The sequence below is a fragment of the Papaver somniferum genome, chromosome 11 (assembly GCF_003573695.1).
Source record: "Papaver somniferum cultivar HN1 chromosome 11, ASM357369v1, whole genome shotgun sequence".
In the NCBI taxonomy this organism is placed as follows: Eukaryota; Viridiplantae; Streptophyta; class Magnoliopsida; order Ranunculales; family Papaveraceae; genus Papaver; species Papaver somniferum.
The window spans coordinates 137,135,955-137,151,226 of record NC_039368.1 but is presented as its reverse complement, the minus strand read 5'-3'; the positions used below and the strand labels follow the sequence as shown (position 1 = coordinate 137,151,226).

The window sequence follows — 15,272 nt, the reverse complement described above, 5'->3', positions numbered from 1 at the left end:
CAAAAAAAAACTAATAAACAGTTTATCTCCTTGCTATACCTTTTTCTCTTAGTATACCAGCACCGTCGTCTATCCGCTGGACAACCCATACGATTTTAGTTTCAATGTTTAAGTATATTCACTCTATAATTACCCAAGTTGGACTAAGTGAAGTATTGTTCATTATGGGGACATTTATAGGATCCTGTACATATTTTTCTTAACATTAAATCCGTGTTATTATGTTTAAAATCCACTGAAAATATGAGTGCATCCAATATGTACTGATAGTTGTGAAACGAAGACTTGCCTTTCTTAGCATTACAATAGGTTTAGATAGAATTAGTGTGTTTTGTAACGCAATCACTGTCATGGTGTGAAAGGAAGAATTTTGTTTCTTAGCATTATCCATTGGTTATATGATCTTTTTGGGTTGGTACTGGAATTGGCTTATTACAGTTATGTGTCGGTTCGAGAACGATTTTTTTTATTATACAGTATGAATTGAGTTTATTCAAGGATGATTTTTGTAGATGTAAAACATGAACTGAGTGTAGGTATACTGTCAATAAATGGGTGTATAGTACTGTCAAGAAATAGTTATTTGTTGCCTTCGAAAAAGAAAGGACCGAATAAATTGAGTGCAGATGTACTGTCAAGAAATTGAGTACATCATTTATAGACTGGAAAACATTTTGCAGGATTATTACTCTTCGTCAGTTGGTATGGTTTGCTAAACGCCTACACGTCTTAAGAGTTTTCATTGGTAATGGGTGATAAGTGCCTAAATACATCTTTTGAATGTCAATTTTTTATGCTTTTCTTAGTTATTTCTCTTGTATTTTTGTATATTACGTTTGTTTTATTTTGCAGGCATTTTAGAGTCATGTTACATGAAAGAAGAGGAGAAGAGGCATAATTCATCATTTTGGCTACGCTAGGTGCTAATGGATTTGAAGCCAAGGCAGTCACACTTATTAATCGGGGTAGCCACCTGCTGTGATAAGGCCAGTCTTATACGCGCAACAACAAAGCTAGGTCCTAATACACTCGACCAGTTCCGCTCATTTCATCTCAGTCTACACCAAAATACGAAGAGCTGCTGCCAAGAGTTCACACGTTGTCCAACAAAGTCGACCAGCAGCTAGTCACGGTTCTTGTGGTCGTGTTTGAGGAGGAAAGGCGTGATCCAGAAGCTCAGAACAACAGACAGAGTGAGAGATTAATACCGAGAAACCAGTTGGGAAAGAGTTGTTGTCTGTCATTGATTGGAATGAAGATCAAGGGAGATCAGGACTGGGATCTCGAAGCTGAGAAGGAAATAAAGATTGGGTATTCAATTTTGGAGAGTTTGGTTTGATTTTGAAGTCGTTTTGCTGCCAAGAGAAGGCAGTGAAGAGAAGACAAGTTAATATAAAGGATTCTTAAATGCTACATACAGGCAACTCCAGATAAAGCTTGATTTAGAACTTGAGATAAACATGGAAACATTGGTCGAATATTCAAAGATTGGGTTTGTAAAACTTGGACGAAAAACCAGTTAATAGAGTGAAGCTTCTTGTCGTTGATTTTGATAGTTAACAGTGCAGAAGATATGTACTCGAATTTATAAGTATATAAGCTATGTGTACTCAAATTTGTAAGCAGTGCAGCAGATATGTACTCAATATAATAAGGGTGTAGACACGCACACGTTTGGTAGTAGAGGGTATTATGGTCATTTCAATGTTTTCAATTAATTTTGGACCTCCAGATAAAAAAAATTCCCGTTGGACCCTACTATAAATAACCTTATGGGCTTAGGACCAAACAAGAAATTTTCCATTTTAAAGATGTAAACTTTGTACCAGAAAAAGCCCATTGCTGTAGCGCCTTAGGCACACTCTCGTATGAAGTTCAAGTCACCGTCTTAAGAAGCCCACTCTATATAGTCTATGAATCTACTCGTATTACTCTGGGGACAGGAACTCAAGCGCACAACTTGCAGAATGTCTTGGAAACTTGAGTAATTCTGATGCAATCTGCGTTTGCTTCTTGTAGTCTTTAAATAAACATTCAGAAATCGGGATACTCGTTGTTCGGAGAACTCCGGCAAGATCTCGTATTTACAACTGTCTTGAGATTTGACAGAGATGGTGCGATGAATTTACTAGACTTTCATATGGCAAAAAGGTTTGTAGAAGGGGATATGCAACAGATTGGAGCTTTTCAAGAATGGGATCGTCTATAAAATGGGCAATGGCTAATAGAATCCGGTTTTGGTCGGATAGATAGATATCCAAGACCTCTTTAGAGTATCAAGATTCAAGGAAGAAAAACAACTTTATCCAGTAGGTCCAAATGGGGAAGTCGATTGGAATCTAGATTTGAAACGAGGGCCCAGTTGAACCCAGGTTGGTCATTTGCCTTTGCTTTTTTGGACCATGTGCCATGGCTGATCTTGAAGTTCTTCAATCCATTTCTTCACAACTATTTTGGCTCCAGGGGTTGGCCTGAGGAAAATCATGCAGCTGCAGAAGTATGTACACCCCCTTCTTGCCAGGAGGTGGCAGAGCATTAGAGTGCTTTAGCGGTTTCATCTATTCATTCCAAAAAATGAGAAATATGTCAATGATTATGTAATAATGTAAGAGTTCTGCAACAGCAGAAGTGTTATAGATGACTGAAGATGCATCACAAGAGATAAGTTGGTGTTCATACTGCTGGCATGTTCATACTATGTCGTTGTACATGACATTATATCCAAGCTCCAAAAGATGCCGAGGTCTGCGTGACGTAAAATTGAAGAATCCCTGTCAAATAGAACAATTTCACGAAAATAAGCAAAATGGGACATCAATATATGCGCACGACAAAGAGTAAAATAACAGAACAAAGCTTCAAACTGAGTAGGAGAAACGTTCAAAACCATACCTATAAAATGAAACTAGGCCTGAATAGATTCGATTCCTTTACCAACTAGTATGCAATAAGCTACCTACAACTAATATAAAGAGATAGTCGGAGACAATCTGGATGACTACAATTGAGGGAGAACATTGTATCCGCAGATCATATTGCAGTTCGAAACAAAATTTTGAGAGTGAACAAGATGATACTCAACATTCATCATTTCTTTTCTTTTCTTTTCTAGCAATGGTTCTTTGGGTCACCTAAACTTGGACTCAATTACTCTATGTTTTCAACATTTTCTGTTTTCCTCTTGCAAAATGCATAACAAGCATAAGATATATTCATTACAATGTACATAAACGAACAAGGCAGGTCATTATGATTCACAATGAAAACACCAGGTTCACTAAATGTTCAAATTCCGAACTAACTACCAATGGGTGAATGAAAAATCATACTAATCAGTTTCCTCCAGTGACTGTGATTTGAGTCGTACGATATCTAGTGTGTAAGTTTCTCGGTGTCGGCACAAGCTCAACCCCACGGCTCTCAATACCATTAACTAACAAATAACCAATTCAAACATAGCAACTAAACTTCACTATCCAATGACCCGAAAAATCAAAACTTACTTGGAACCCAAATCTCAAAACCACATTCACAACTCAAAACAACATAGCTGAGACCCAAATTCATGAAACTAAGCCTGAACTGATTCAAGTCTGTTTCGAATTATCATACAATAAGCAGCCTACAACCACTGCTGCCTACAACTAATATGAAGGAGATAGCATAAACCCAATATCAGAGACAATCTGGACGAGAATTATCACTCTCTAATTCTGTTTCAACTATTGCTGCCTACAATAAAGCCTACCCTTCTAGAGGGCAAACATTGTGCGTTCGTATTGCAGTTAGAAAGAGAATTCGAGAGTGAACAAGACAATATTCAACACTTCTTCATTTCTTTCTTTTCTAGTGATGGTTCTTTGGGTCACCTAAACTCGGTCTATATAACTCGATGTTATCAACATTTTCTGTTTTCCTCTTACCAAATACACCACAAGCAACACATACATTCAATACAGCGTACATAAATCATAACACAAGCAAACAAGACAGATCATAATAATTCGTAATGAAGTCACCAAGTTCGCTAAACGTTCAAATTTCAAACGAACTACAATAAGTGAATGAAAAGCCGTACTTATTACTTTCCTCCAGTGATGTGGTTTGAGTCATATAACCTCTACTGTCTAATTTCTCTAAGTTTTCCAATTTCTCAGCTGCACAAGCTCAACCCTATGACTCTCAATACCAATAACAAACAAATATTCAATTCAATTCCAACAGCTAAACTTCCTATCGAACAATCCCAAAATCAAATATTGTTTAGAATCCACATCTCGAAACCAAATTTCACAACTGAAAAAACATACCTGAGACCCAAAATTATGAGCAGATTGATTCTCAGGAGTAGGAGGAACAAGGACAGCATGACCACACCATCTTCAAAACTTCCACCCACTCAATTCTTCTGATTTTCATTTTTTTTTTAGATTCGGATGTTAAACTCGATTCATCACAGATATCACTTCACATTGCTTAAAATCCCAAATTTTTTACATGTTCCAAAGAATACCATACCTAAGTTAATTTCGATCTTCTGGTTGTTACTGCTTGACATTTACTAGCATAAACCTCGCGTAAGATGATATGATGCACCATTTTTGCTGAGATCAAAAAGCAGCAACTGCAGAATCTGCAAGTCCCCTGTACCATACCTAGCTAGTTTTGATCTTCTAGTAAATTGGTCCACTTTGCAAAAATTCTGAAGAAAAGTCTTCCAATGGCTCTTGATTGCCACTTTTTCTCTTGTACCATCAACATTGGATTGAAACTGCGAAAACAGATCAAATATCCTGGCTCCACTGATACATTTCTACTGACTTCTTTATATCAGATCCTATTTCTTGTACCAATTGCATCACCAGCAGTTATTACACTTGAAAACCCAGAAACAAAACAAAACAAAAAAAACTGTAATAAAAGAGAGACAGAGAGAGAGAGGTTATAAAACACTAATAATAACATTTTTATTCATGTAACATAAAGAGAGTTGCAAGAGTACAGATAATTCAAAATGGAAGCATCGTGTAACATAACTAGAGCTTGGAAAATGAAGAGAAAAAAACGACTAATGTCGTAATGGCAGGAGACTAAAAGAACCTCCTATCACTGCCAAAGCTCTGTTATCCTAGGACTTCCACCATCTGAACTTCCACACACTGCAACTACACTACATTACTACAATTGACTCGAAGACACAACTTCAAACCAGTGGTACTACTTAACTGAAAGGAAAACACACTCGACTCGACCTGACCTGACACGATAATCACTATGCGGAAAACACATCATTTCCCGCATTTTATTTAAACGACTTCATAAAAGCTAGACCAACACGACCAATGCAACTAGACACACACGCAGACGCATTTTAAGAACTGTAACCCCAACAAAAGAGAACCAAAAAGCACCACCAGGAAGAGGTACCCGGTAATACCAAAAACTTGAGACCATCCCACGTCAAAGGAAATCGGAAAAGAACTGATACCCTGTAACTATGACTCGGTGACTGAATTAACAAAGGACTATGGCAAAAAGGGGCTCCCCCAATAATAGGGAACCAAAACACCTGGCAACAGCTTTCCTTATGAGATTAAGGAAACCTGAAAAAAATAGGAGAAAATGATCTGCCAAAGTCCTGCGGAAAACAACCAAGACACCAAAAGGAGGACCTACGGAGTAAGTGGGATGGATGTTGCTACTACTACCCGTGTAAGAGTGGTAACTATAATAATAAGAGAAAGGGAGAGAGAGAATTCTGATACTGCTTCTTCTTCGGCTACTGTTATCTGACATTTTGACACTTTCTGATCCAATATTACCCTTCAGCTGTCAAGGGCTTCTTCTACTGCTTCCCAGGATTGTGTTAAGCGAGGATGTCACATCTCCAGAGACTTTCCACGAGCAGATCAATCATGCTGCTGCTTAGTGACTTGCATTGCTGGAGATTCAAACCGATTAAAATCTCGCCCATGTCAGCTAGATAAGGCAAGCTCTTGTCTGATATCTGAGAGCAACCAGCCAAGGATAGGATCTGTAATTCAAGATTCTTTGCACAAGAAAGTGAAGCAACAGCAAAATCTGTAATAGCACACTTTGAAACATCGAGCTCTTTGAGCATTCCACAGTTTACTGCCATTGAACCCAAGCTATCGTCAGTAACCATACTGCAGCCACTAAGGTTTAGCCTTTGGAGGGTTGCTCCATGAAGCCTAGCCAAGGAAGTAACTGAAGCATCTGTGATATTTATGCAGCCACTTAGGTTAACCTTCACCAAACCAGCCTCGCAGTTCTCAACCACTGAAAGAAATCCAGCATCAGTAATTCCGCAAAGACCGCTGAGATCTATGTTCTTCAATTGTGGGCAGAGCCGCCCAACTACGGCCAAACTAATACTTCCGAAACCAGGGCAGTCACTAATAGACAGAGATCGCAGAGATTTGCTGGGAGTGAGACGATGAGCTTCTGATACTATATCCTTGATACCCATGCACTTAACAAGGGAAAGTGCCTTCAGTTTCAAACCGCAGTTAGGGATGGCAGCAAGAACACCATACTGGGAAATCCTATTGCACTCCTCTAGACGCAGGCTTTTAATACATGCTGAGTTCTTGGTGAAAGCTACCAATCCATTGTCAGAAACAAAAGAACACTTGTGGAGGGATAAATTCTTCAAATTAGGGCAGCCCTTTCCAAATGCCTCAATAGCTACATCTGTAAACCCTCGGCATGAGGTAACCCCGAAAGAGACCAACTTCTGGAGTCCTTTAGCATTACCCATGACCCAAAAGCCTCTTTCACTAACATTCTGTAGACCAGTAAGTACCAAATCTGTAATACTCCTGCCGTAATGACCTAGAATTGCAAGAGACACTTCAGTAATGTTCAAATTCTGGAACTTAACCTTCGACAAGGTATTAGAAGAAGAAGACAACAAACATGAGATTCCTTGGTCCCCTACAAGTGGGCAATCTTTGATTGTGATAGAGTTCAGTTTTGGGCAGCCTCTTGCAATTGCCTGAAGACCATCATTCCCTATTCTTGAACATGACTCAATTGTCAATGAAGTCAAATTATGGCAATTCTCAGCAATAGCAACCAATGCCTTATCGGAGATGAAAGGGCACTCGCTAAGATCCAGAGTTTCTAACTTGTGGCATCCATTTGCAATCTCGATTAGACCTTCGTCACCAACAGTAGGAACACTCCATACAGAAAGCACCCTCAAGTCAGGGCATCCACGAGCAATCGATGCAAGACCAACATCTGAAACACCACTTACACTGTTGTCTCCTCGGATCAAAAGCTTACCCAAACCACCAGAGCCAGCATTTCCAACAGCAATTGCAGCAAGTCTGTTGTCTGTAGCTTTCTTCCCTTTCAAACACCTTGAAAGATAACCATCACTCTGAACTTCCTCGATAACTTTTTCAGACACCACCTTAACAGTTTCCTCGGTCCGGATACTGCTCAGAAGCATAAGCCATCTTTTAGAAACACAAGCACATAAGCTTTTCTCTTCATTTCCTGGTAACCTTCTGAAGATCTCAAATAAGCACTCATCAGGGAGAACTTCGATAGATGGCTGCTGCTTCTTTTGAACAATAACCTCTTGTTCTGTGAATACAAATGGAGTGATTCTAGACCTCTTAAGAGGAGGGTAGTAGACATCCATACAAGAAGTAAGAGACAAGATGCTTGAATCCATGAGATTCGCATACATCGCCCCTCTGAATAACTCATCATTCCCTGTAAAATCAATCAAAAACCATTACCAATCAATTCCAACTCCTCCAATTAATCGAATCATTCTATTTCACACAAATCTAACCTCAAAAAACCCATTTACACAACTAAATCCACAAAATTAGCACTTAATTCACAAAATTAAAAACATAAAACAACAACTAAATGAAACAAAAGCACCCCCAGAGATGTAAACAAGACATATAATCCACAAACATGCTGAACGTAAAATAAAGAGAAAAAAATCATGGCTTCGGATCCCCTCAAAACTCTAGTTTTAAACTCTGGGTTTATAAATCCTTGGTCGGTAAAGTCAAACAATATTTGCCGTACTAATGTAATCTCCGGAAAAAGAAGAAAAAAATCCGAAAAACCAATCTGATTACTTCGCCCTTTTCACAATCAACAAATTCTTCTGGTTTTTGAGGGTAAATTAAACTATTTAGAGTATATGTTCAAGCTAAAATCACCCCAACTATCTAAACTCTCATTTTTATCACAAAAAAAAATCAAAATTTGAACATAAAAATTCCCAATCAAACCTAAAAACAGAGGTAAAGGAGAAGATTCTTACCACTGAAATTGATGAGAGTAGGCATGAGTAAAGATCAAACTGTAAAACCCTTTGTAATTGAGCAAAAAAGATGGAGAAAAACACCAACAAATCAACAAATCCAAGACATATCATCACCCAAATTCCAAAACTCCACCTTTTTTTTAATTGATTGAAGAACAGAGAAGAATTAGAAGAGAGAATTTTAACGTGGAAGAACCCTAAAGAGGGCAAAAATTGAGAGGAGGAGGAAGACGAAGAAGAAGAAAGAGGAATTGTGGGGTGAAATTATGTCTGACTTGCTTTATTTATTTGTGGAAAGCAGCAATCAATATTTCCAGGTACGTTATTTTTCCAATTTCCATTCCAAATGCAATGAATCCTACAAAACCACCTGTGAGGATACCACTTGTATTTGTGAAACCGCCTTGGCTAAAGTGGTTTTCGGACAATACTTAAGTGGAAAGTATTGTTCCCCATAATGGTTGGGTGGTCACCTGAGCTTAGCTAATAGATATTTAATGAGCTGCCTGCCTGGGAGACTAAGTGCTATGGTCCGTCGGAAAAAAAATTCGGACTTGTCGAAAAGATATGTTCCGGAAAAATTTAAATTAGGATTATATGAGATGCGGCTTCTTAGAAAAATTTAAGTTAGGATTATATGAGATGCGGCTTCTTGGAAATTTCGGGGTATTTTCGATCTGACTCGCAATATGAGATCTGATTCGAGTTGAGTCACTTGTAAGATCTTTTGCTTATTTTATTTTTTTCTTTTTTTTTAATGTTTGAGTCGTGGTTTGACTCGTTATTTGACTTTGACTTTGACTTGGACCGAGTCAATTGCCAGATCATTTATTTTTTTTAATTTTCAAATGTTTATCCTGAGATTTGGCTCGGCTCAGACATCTAACTTGGAATTATTTGAGTCGGGTATTACTTTGTACCTAACTAGGTACATATCTAACTAGATTAAAAAGTTTTTTGTAACTCTAATATGTAGTATAGATTTTGAGTCAGATTTACATGAAGCAAATCAAATTAAGATGAGACAGACACAAGAGAGTCACTTGAATCAGAAAATAACAAACAACCTGTAAGTGTAGTGGCTCGACTGGAGAACTTTGGAAATTTTGGAAATATATGCCAGGAAAAATGTTAAACTCGTGATTTTATGAGAAGAGATTTTCCGACAAATTTCAAAATAAATGATAATTAGTAGACTAAGTATAATGGTTCGTCTAAAGAATTTTGGAGCTTTTGAGAATATATTTTCCCGATAATTCCAGATTTACGACACATAAATTGTCGGAAATTTCGAAGTTTTAAACAAGCAAATATTCTGACATTTTACGATGCAATGTATTGAGAAGACCAAGTGCAATGGTTTTCCTTAAGAGTTTTTAGAAATTTTTGCGAAGTTGCTAAAGGAACTTTCAAATTTAGTCATGGATTAGAATTTTTAAATTCAGAGTGATTTCTACGAAAATTACTTTCAAATTACCGAGTGTACCGCTGAATAAAAATTGCTACGTACGTATTATAATTTATGTTTTTGAGAAGTGATATTTAAGAAATTTTATTTTTATTCTATTCTGAAGCTTACAAAAATTATTCTCGTGTTCTTATTGCAGTCTAACTGGCCTATCTAGAAAATTTCGGAATTTTCCTAGTTTTGGAAAATTTTAGGTTTAGAATTTTGTGGGAAGTAATTCTTTTGGAAATTGTAAGTTAATATTCGCAGGTTAACTAAGTGCAATGGCTCGTCCAGTGAATTTTGGAAATTTCAAGAAGATATTCTTGGGAAATTTTTAATTCGATTTATGAGAAGCGATTTTTCGAATTTCTTTAAAATGAATGATCTTACAAGACTAAGTGCAATGGTTCGTCCACTAAACTCTGGAGCCTTTTAAAAGATGCTTCTCGTAAATTTCAAGTATGAGAGAAATAAATTCTAGGAAATTTAAGATTGCATGTACAAGGAAGTTCAAATACAATGATTTGCGATATTCGAAATTCTTTAATAGACACTATATAAAATTTTAAGAGGAAAGTGATTGAATTCTAAAATTTGAAGTGATTGAATTTCAAAATTTACAGTGATTTCTAAAATTTATCGCAATTTTAACGGGAAAATTATCGAATTTCTAAGAAGTTACCGAGCTGCTAAATAAAACGGAAAATGGATCATTTTTCCAAATAATTTTAAATCACGGTTCAAATGGACGAGTAAAAAATAGTTTGGGTGAAATAGCCAAAAAAAAATAGTAAGGATGAAACTGGTTTCATCATAGCTTAAATTTAAAAAATAGCAAGGATGAAACTGGATACATCCTGTGTAAATTAAAAATAAGAGAAAATATTTGAAAATGGACACGATGAAACTGGTTACATCCTGCCTATTTTTACATTTTTGTCCATTTAAACAGTATCAAAATCTAACTGTTCATTTCACCCAGGAATTATTGATTTTGGTCTTTTTAACCAATTTTGTGTAAATAAAAAAGTGTTACTACTACCTGAGACTATACATTATACAGTACATGACGTACATGATGTCTTTGTGAGAAGTGATATTTTTATGTTTATTTTTCGGTTCTGGTGCCGAATGTTTCCCATAGTGGTTGAGCAAAGGTGCAATTTTAAATTGCAGGAAAATCACTTTTTGGAAATTGAAAATTTGACTGTAATTGAGTGGAAAGACTCGAATGATGGCCCAAATAAACTTTCTTGTTTTGACCCAAGTAAATTTCCCAAGAAATTAAATTTCGGCAGTAGTTATTTTTCTTACCATCACAGAAGTTTACAAATTTGAACAAGAAACTGTAAATTTCACATAGATATCAAGGTAAAAGTATTACTGCTGAGCAGAAATCCGCACCATTTTCCGCGGCCGCGACATGGATATGCAAATGAATGGCACAGCCTTCAGAGATATGCACAGCTTGCCTGTGCCGCCTGCTGAAAGTTGCATTCTTGCAAAATATTGGAGCATCATGCATTTTAAAGACATGGGATCCTTGTACCTTTCAGACGTAGTAAATCATGCCGACTTCGATTGTGCTAATATGAGGGATGTTTAAAGCCACGGCAGGACGGCGACAGTTCTTTCGAAGAAAGGAATATAGCACGTCGATCACAAACTTCTTAGGAAACGAGGAATTCCTCCGTGCTTTTATATATGAATGCCCAATTATGTATGCAGCTCCTGCATGTTTAGCTTCGGCAAGTTCAAGAAGCTCTTCTTTAACTTCTTGGTCCAAATGATCTGCATTACGCACTGTAAAACGAATGCGCCTTCTCTGGCCTAATGCAGGTGATTCTTGTTCATAAAAGGTTTGCAGATTCTGCAGTGTAGCTGATTTACTGCTTCTGATGGTACTGCAAGATTGTTCATTGTCTCCGTCCATAGTAGAAGGTTCTGACATTACAAGCCATGATCCATCTCTCTCAGTATTTGGAACAACTGCCATTCTTCCGTCTACAGATCCTTCATACGAGCTTGAACCCTCCGCTTCTAACTGGATAAACTCCGCTATACTCATCACAAGATTGTTCTCAAAGTTCTCATCATCTTTTTGAATCTCTTTGTACCCATAACGGACTATACATCGATACATCCTGTAATTTTTCGGGCCGATTCTTCCAATAAGATACCGTTCATCTGGAGAAACGTAAGGAACGGGAACTGATTTTGCACATACAAAGACAAGAACTTGGTGGAATGCAGGGAGATTGGTGACGAAATGAGAGAAAATGGCAGGAACTCCTGTGACGAGCTCTGTGTAGATTAATCCGATACCTGGGACTCTGACGATTCCCAAGCTAGGACCAAGTGTGAGAATCCATTTCATTGAGACTTTGTTTTGTACGTCGAACATGTATTTCCGCCGGGTTCCATAATGCCACACATACATAGTGACCATGAAAATAAAACACAGAACAATCGGTACCCATCCACCTTGCGGAATTTTTACGTAGGTAGCTGACAGATAGAAAGCCTCAATTGATCCAAAGAACAGAAGGAATACCAATGTAGATACGATATTCTTTTTCCAAACGAAGGTGATTATCAAAGACATTAACCATGTTGTCACAAACATCACTGTCATGCTTGCAATTCCTGAAATTTAAAACCACAGTTCTTAGCCTTCAACTGAAGGAGACAAGTTCTGTTTTGAAATTTCACTAAACAGGGGAACTTACCGTAAGCATTTCCGATGATGGTTGTGTCCTGAAAACCAACTGTGACAGCCAGACAGAGGAGCATTAGGATCCAGTTTATCTCTGGAATGTATATCCGACCAAATATCCACTTTGACGTGTGCACGACCTTGATACGGGGAAAACAACCCATAGCATGGCATTGCATTACAATTGAGAATGTTGCAGAGATGACAGCTTGACTAGCAACAACTGCAGCTAGGGTGGCAATAACAAAAACTGGCCAAAATACCGGTTCTGCAGAAAATTGAGATGGAGATCAGGAGAAGTATGATACAAATAACATATGTATATTCATTGACCATTGTAAGTGAAGCTAAATCTTTAGAAGGCTTACCTGGAATAGACGCATAAAAGCTTATAGATAACTTAGAGAAGTTCTTTGTAAGAAACGCAGTCTGCCCCATGTATTGAAGTACCAGACAAGGGTAAACGAGGCAAGCAAATCCAAGCTGCAAGAAGTGAAAGTAAAAAAATGCATTTCTTTGAGACAACAATTGACGAAACCAGAAATGCCCAATTTATCCACTAAATTGAACTGAAGGCTAAATTTGGTTTCCACATACCCTGACAGATAAACTTGTGAAGTGGCCAAGATCAGCAAACATAGCCTCAGTGCCTGTTAGGAACAGAAGAATACATTACTCCTCCTCCATTGTGAATATGAACGAACGGATTTCGAAACACCAAAATTACCTGTGACAGAAAGCAGTATTCCACCAAGAGATATCCAGCCATCTTTTCCTGTCTCCCTAAAGAACAAGTAAATATAATACGGGGAAATGGCACGGTACACTCTTGGGTTCCACACAATGACATTGTAAATGCCAAGACTAGCGATGCAAAGTAACCAGACCGTAACCACGGGTGCAAAGATGAAAGCCACTCTTTGAGTACCACAGTGCTGTAAAGCAAAGAGGCCAACCAATACAATGCAAGCAATAACAACTATAGGACCTGTTCTTCCATTGGAACAGTAAGCAACTTCGCTATGAATTAGATAATTATGACTGAAACTTGAAAGGTAATGTCTATTGGCCGCAGTGCATACCTTGTTGTAAGTTTGTTGCACGAACTTGTAGCCCGGAAACGGAAGATAAAACTACATAGAAAAAATTATTTGGGTTTAGTTATACTGGTATAAAAGACATCTCTCATTAACAGTAAGTAAGAAACGTAAAAAATCACTTACCAGAAATTGCAGGAGTAAGAACACCATCACCAACCACCATGGAAGCACCAAACAGCACTAACAGAAGTAAAAAATTTCTCGACTTCTTATGCTTCTCCAGATATTTTCTTAATGGGGAGGAATTACTAATCCTTTCTGACTGACCACGGGTATAATAAGTAGAGATCTCCTCATCGGCAGCTTGGTGATTGGGAAGCAAACTGAATTTTGCATGCCTGGAAAGGAGGGAGTACAGTGCAAATGTCCCACCTAATGGTGATCATAAGAATAAATGTCAGCTGAAAATGACCGACATAGAGAAAGAGAGACTAGGAATTCACATCTACTCATACCTTCGCCATTATCATCTGCACTCAACACTATGAAAACATATTTCAACAACGGAAGCAATGTGAAAGTCCAAAATATCAAGGAGAAAACTCCAAATATTGTATCTTCAGTTTGATAGTGGCGCAACCTACCGGAGAATGTACTCTTAAAAACATAAAGAGGAGATGTACTTAAATCACCATAAACTACACCGAAACTCTGATATGCTAAAAGGATAACCTGTTTATACTCGCTCTTCCAGAGAACCTGATTGCAAGCAGTACACACACTGTTAACACAAATGATCATTGGCCGACAGTGACCAAAGCGCAAAGATACACCTAGATGCAATTCTAAGAGGTTTAGACCCATTCTACATAGAGCAAACTGACAAGGGCATTTGGCCTCAAATGAATTGGGGTTATGGCACTAAAGGGAAGTTGCAAGGAATCAACCAATCAACCATGTGAATCCAGAAGACCACATTCATATATATTTTCCACCTCTAACTTTCGAACTCTCTTATATTCAGCTCAACAACTCCGTGAACAGATTCTAAGTCCACATTGCGAACTAACAAGAAACACCTTATGCACACTCCATACCAAAAGATATGAAAGAGACGAATTCTCGATGTTCAAGTACAACTTCACAGCCATTATATCGAGGCTCATCTACAATCCTAATTATATCAGGTGTGCATGGCCCTAGTAAGCCTCATACCTAACGGACATGGACATTGGAAATCCTTGATCAAATAAAAATCCAACAAAATGCAAATTTCGAGCAATAAAAAATATTGAAAATCTGTTAAAATCATGGGGTAGAAATGAATATTGTATCAGTAAAATCAAAGACTTACCATTGTTAAGCAGATCCTTTGCTCAGAGAGCAACAAATCTTGAGTTGTGTCTAGGGTTTGTCATTTGACAAACCGAGGAAACGAAGAAAGTTAGTTTTTTTTTATGTTTGAATGAATCCGTCGAAGCTTTGCTGTAAGATTACCCCGGAATTTCGCGGCGGAGGGTTTATTATTGGAATGTTAAAATGTTAAAAGACACCCCAATATTGGTTGGTAAATATCTTTTACGATAGAGAGTAAGGGCAGCCACATTTAGGAAAGAAGTAAAACCATGCTTAAAAATAATACTCCAATAAAATAAAGAGTTTATTTTTAAGAGGATAGGTTTTGCAATTCAAAAAGGGCTTGCGGCGCAGCTTGTTGCTCGCTGCCTGCTAGGGCTGCACATG

General features: G+C 37.7%; 2 protein-coding genes across 2 annotated transcripts; both read right to left on the bottom strand.

Moving 5' to 3' along the window:
• Positions 1–4,942: 4,942 nt before the first annotated feature.
• LOC113321678 (EIN3-binding F-box protein 1-like) lies at positions 4,943–8,776 on the bottom strand. The gene is made up of 2 exons (XM_026569583.1): positions 8,321–8,776; positions 4,943–7,749 (listed from the first exon to the last, which is right to left on the bottom strand). The coding sequence occupies exons 1-2, from the start codon at positions 8,343–8,345 to the stop codon at positions 5,867–5,869; spliced, it is 1,908 nt and encodes a 635-aa protein (XP_026425368.1). The 5' UTR covers positions 8,346–8,776; the 3' UTR covers positions 4,943–5,866.
• Positions 8,777–11,045: 2,269 nt separating this feature from the next.
• LOC113320358 (probable potassium transporter 2) lies at positions 11,046–15,008 on the bottom strand. Its single transcript, XM_026568270.1, has 9 exons — positions 14,884–15,008; positions 14,045–14,288; positions 13,713–13,961; positions 13,572–13,622; positions 13,217–13,477; positions 13,087–13,139; positions 12,858–12,972; positions 12,503–12,757; positions 11,046–12,419 (listed from the first exon to the last, which is right to left on the bottom strand). Exons 1-9 carry the CDS (start codon positions 14,884–14,886, stop codon positions 11,326–11,328), a joined length of 2,325 nt encoding a protein of 774 aa, XP_026424055.1. The 5' UTR covers positions 14,887–15,008; the 3' UTR covers positions 11,046–11,325.
• Between the last annotated feature and the right edge of the window lie 264 nt (positions 15,009–15,272).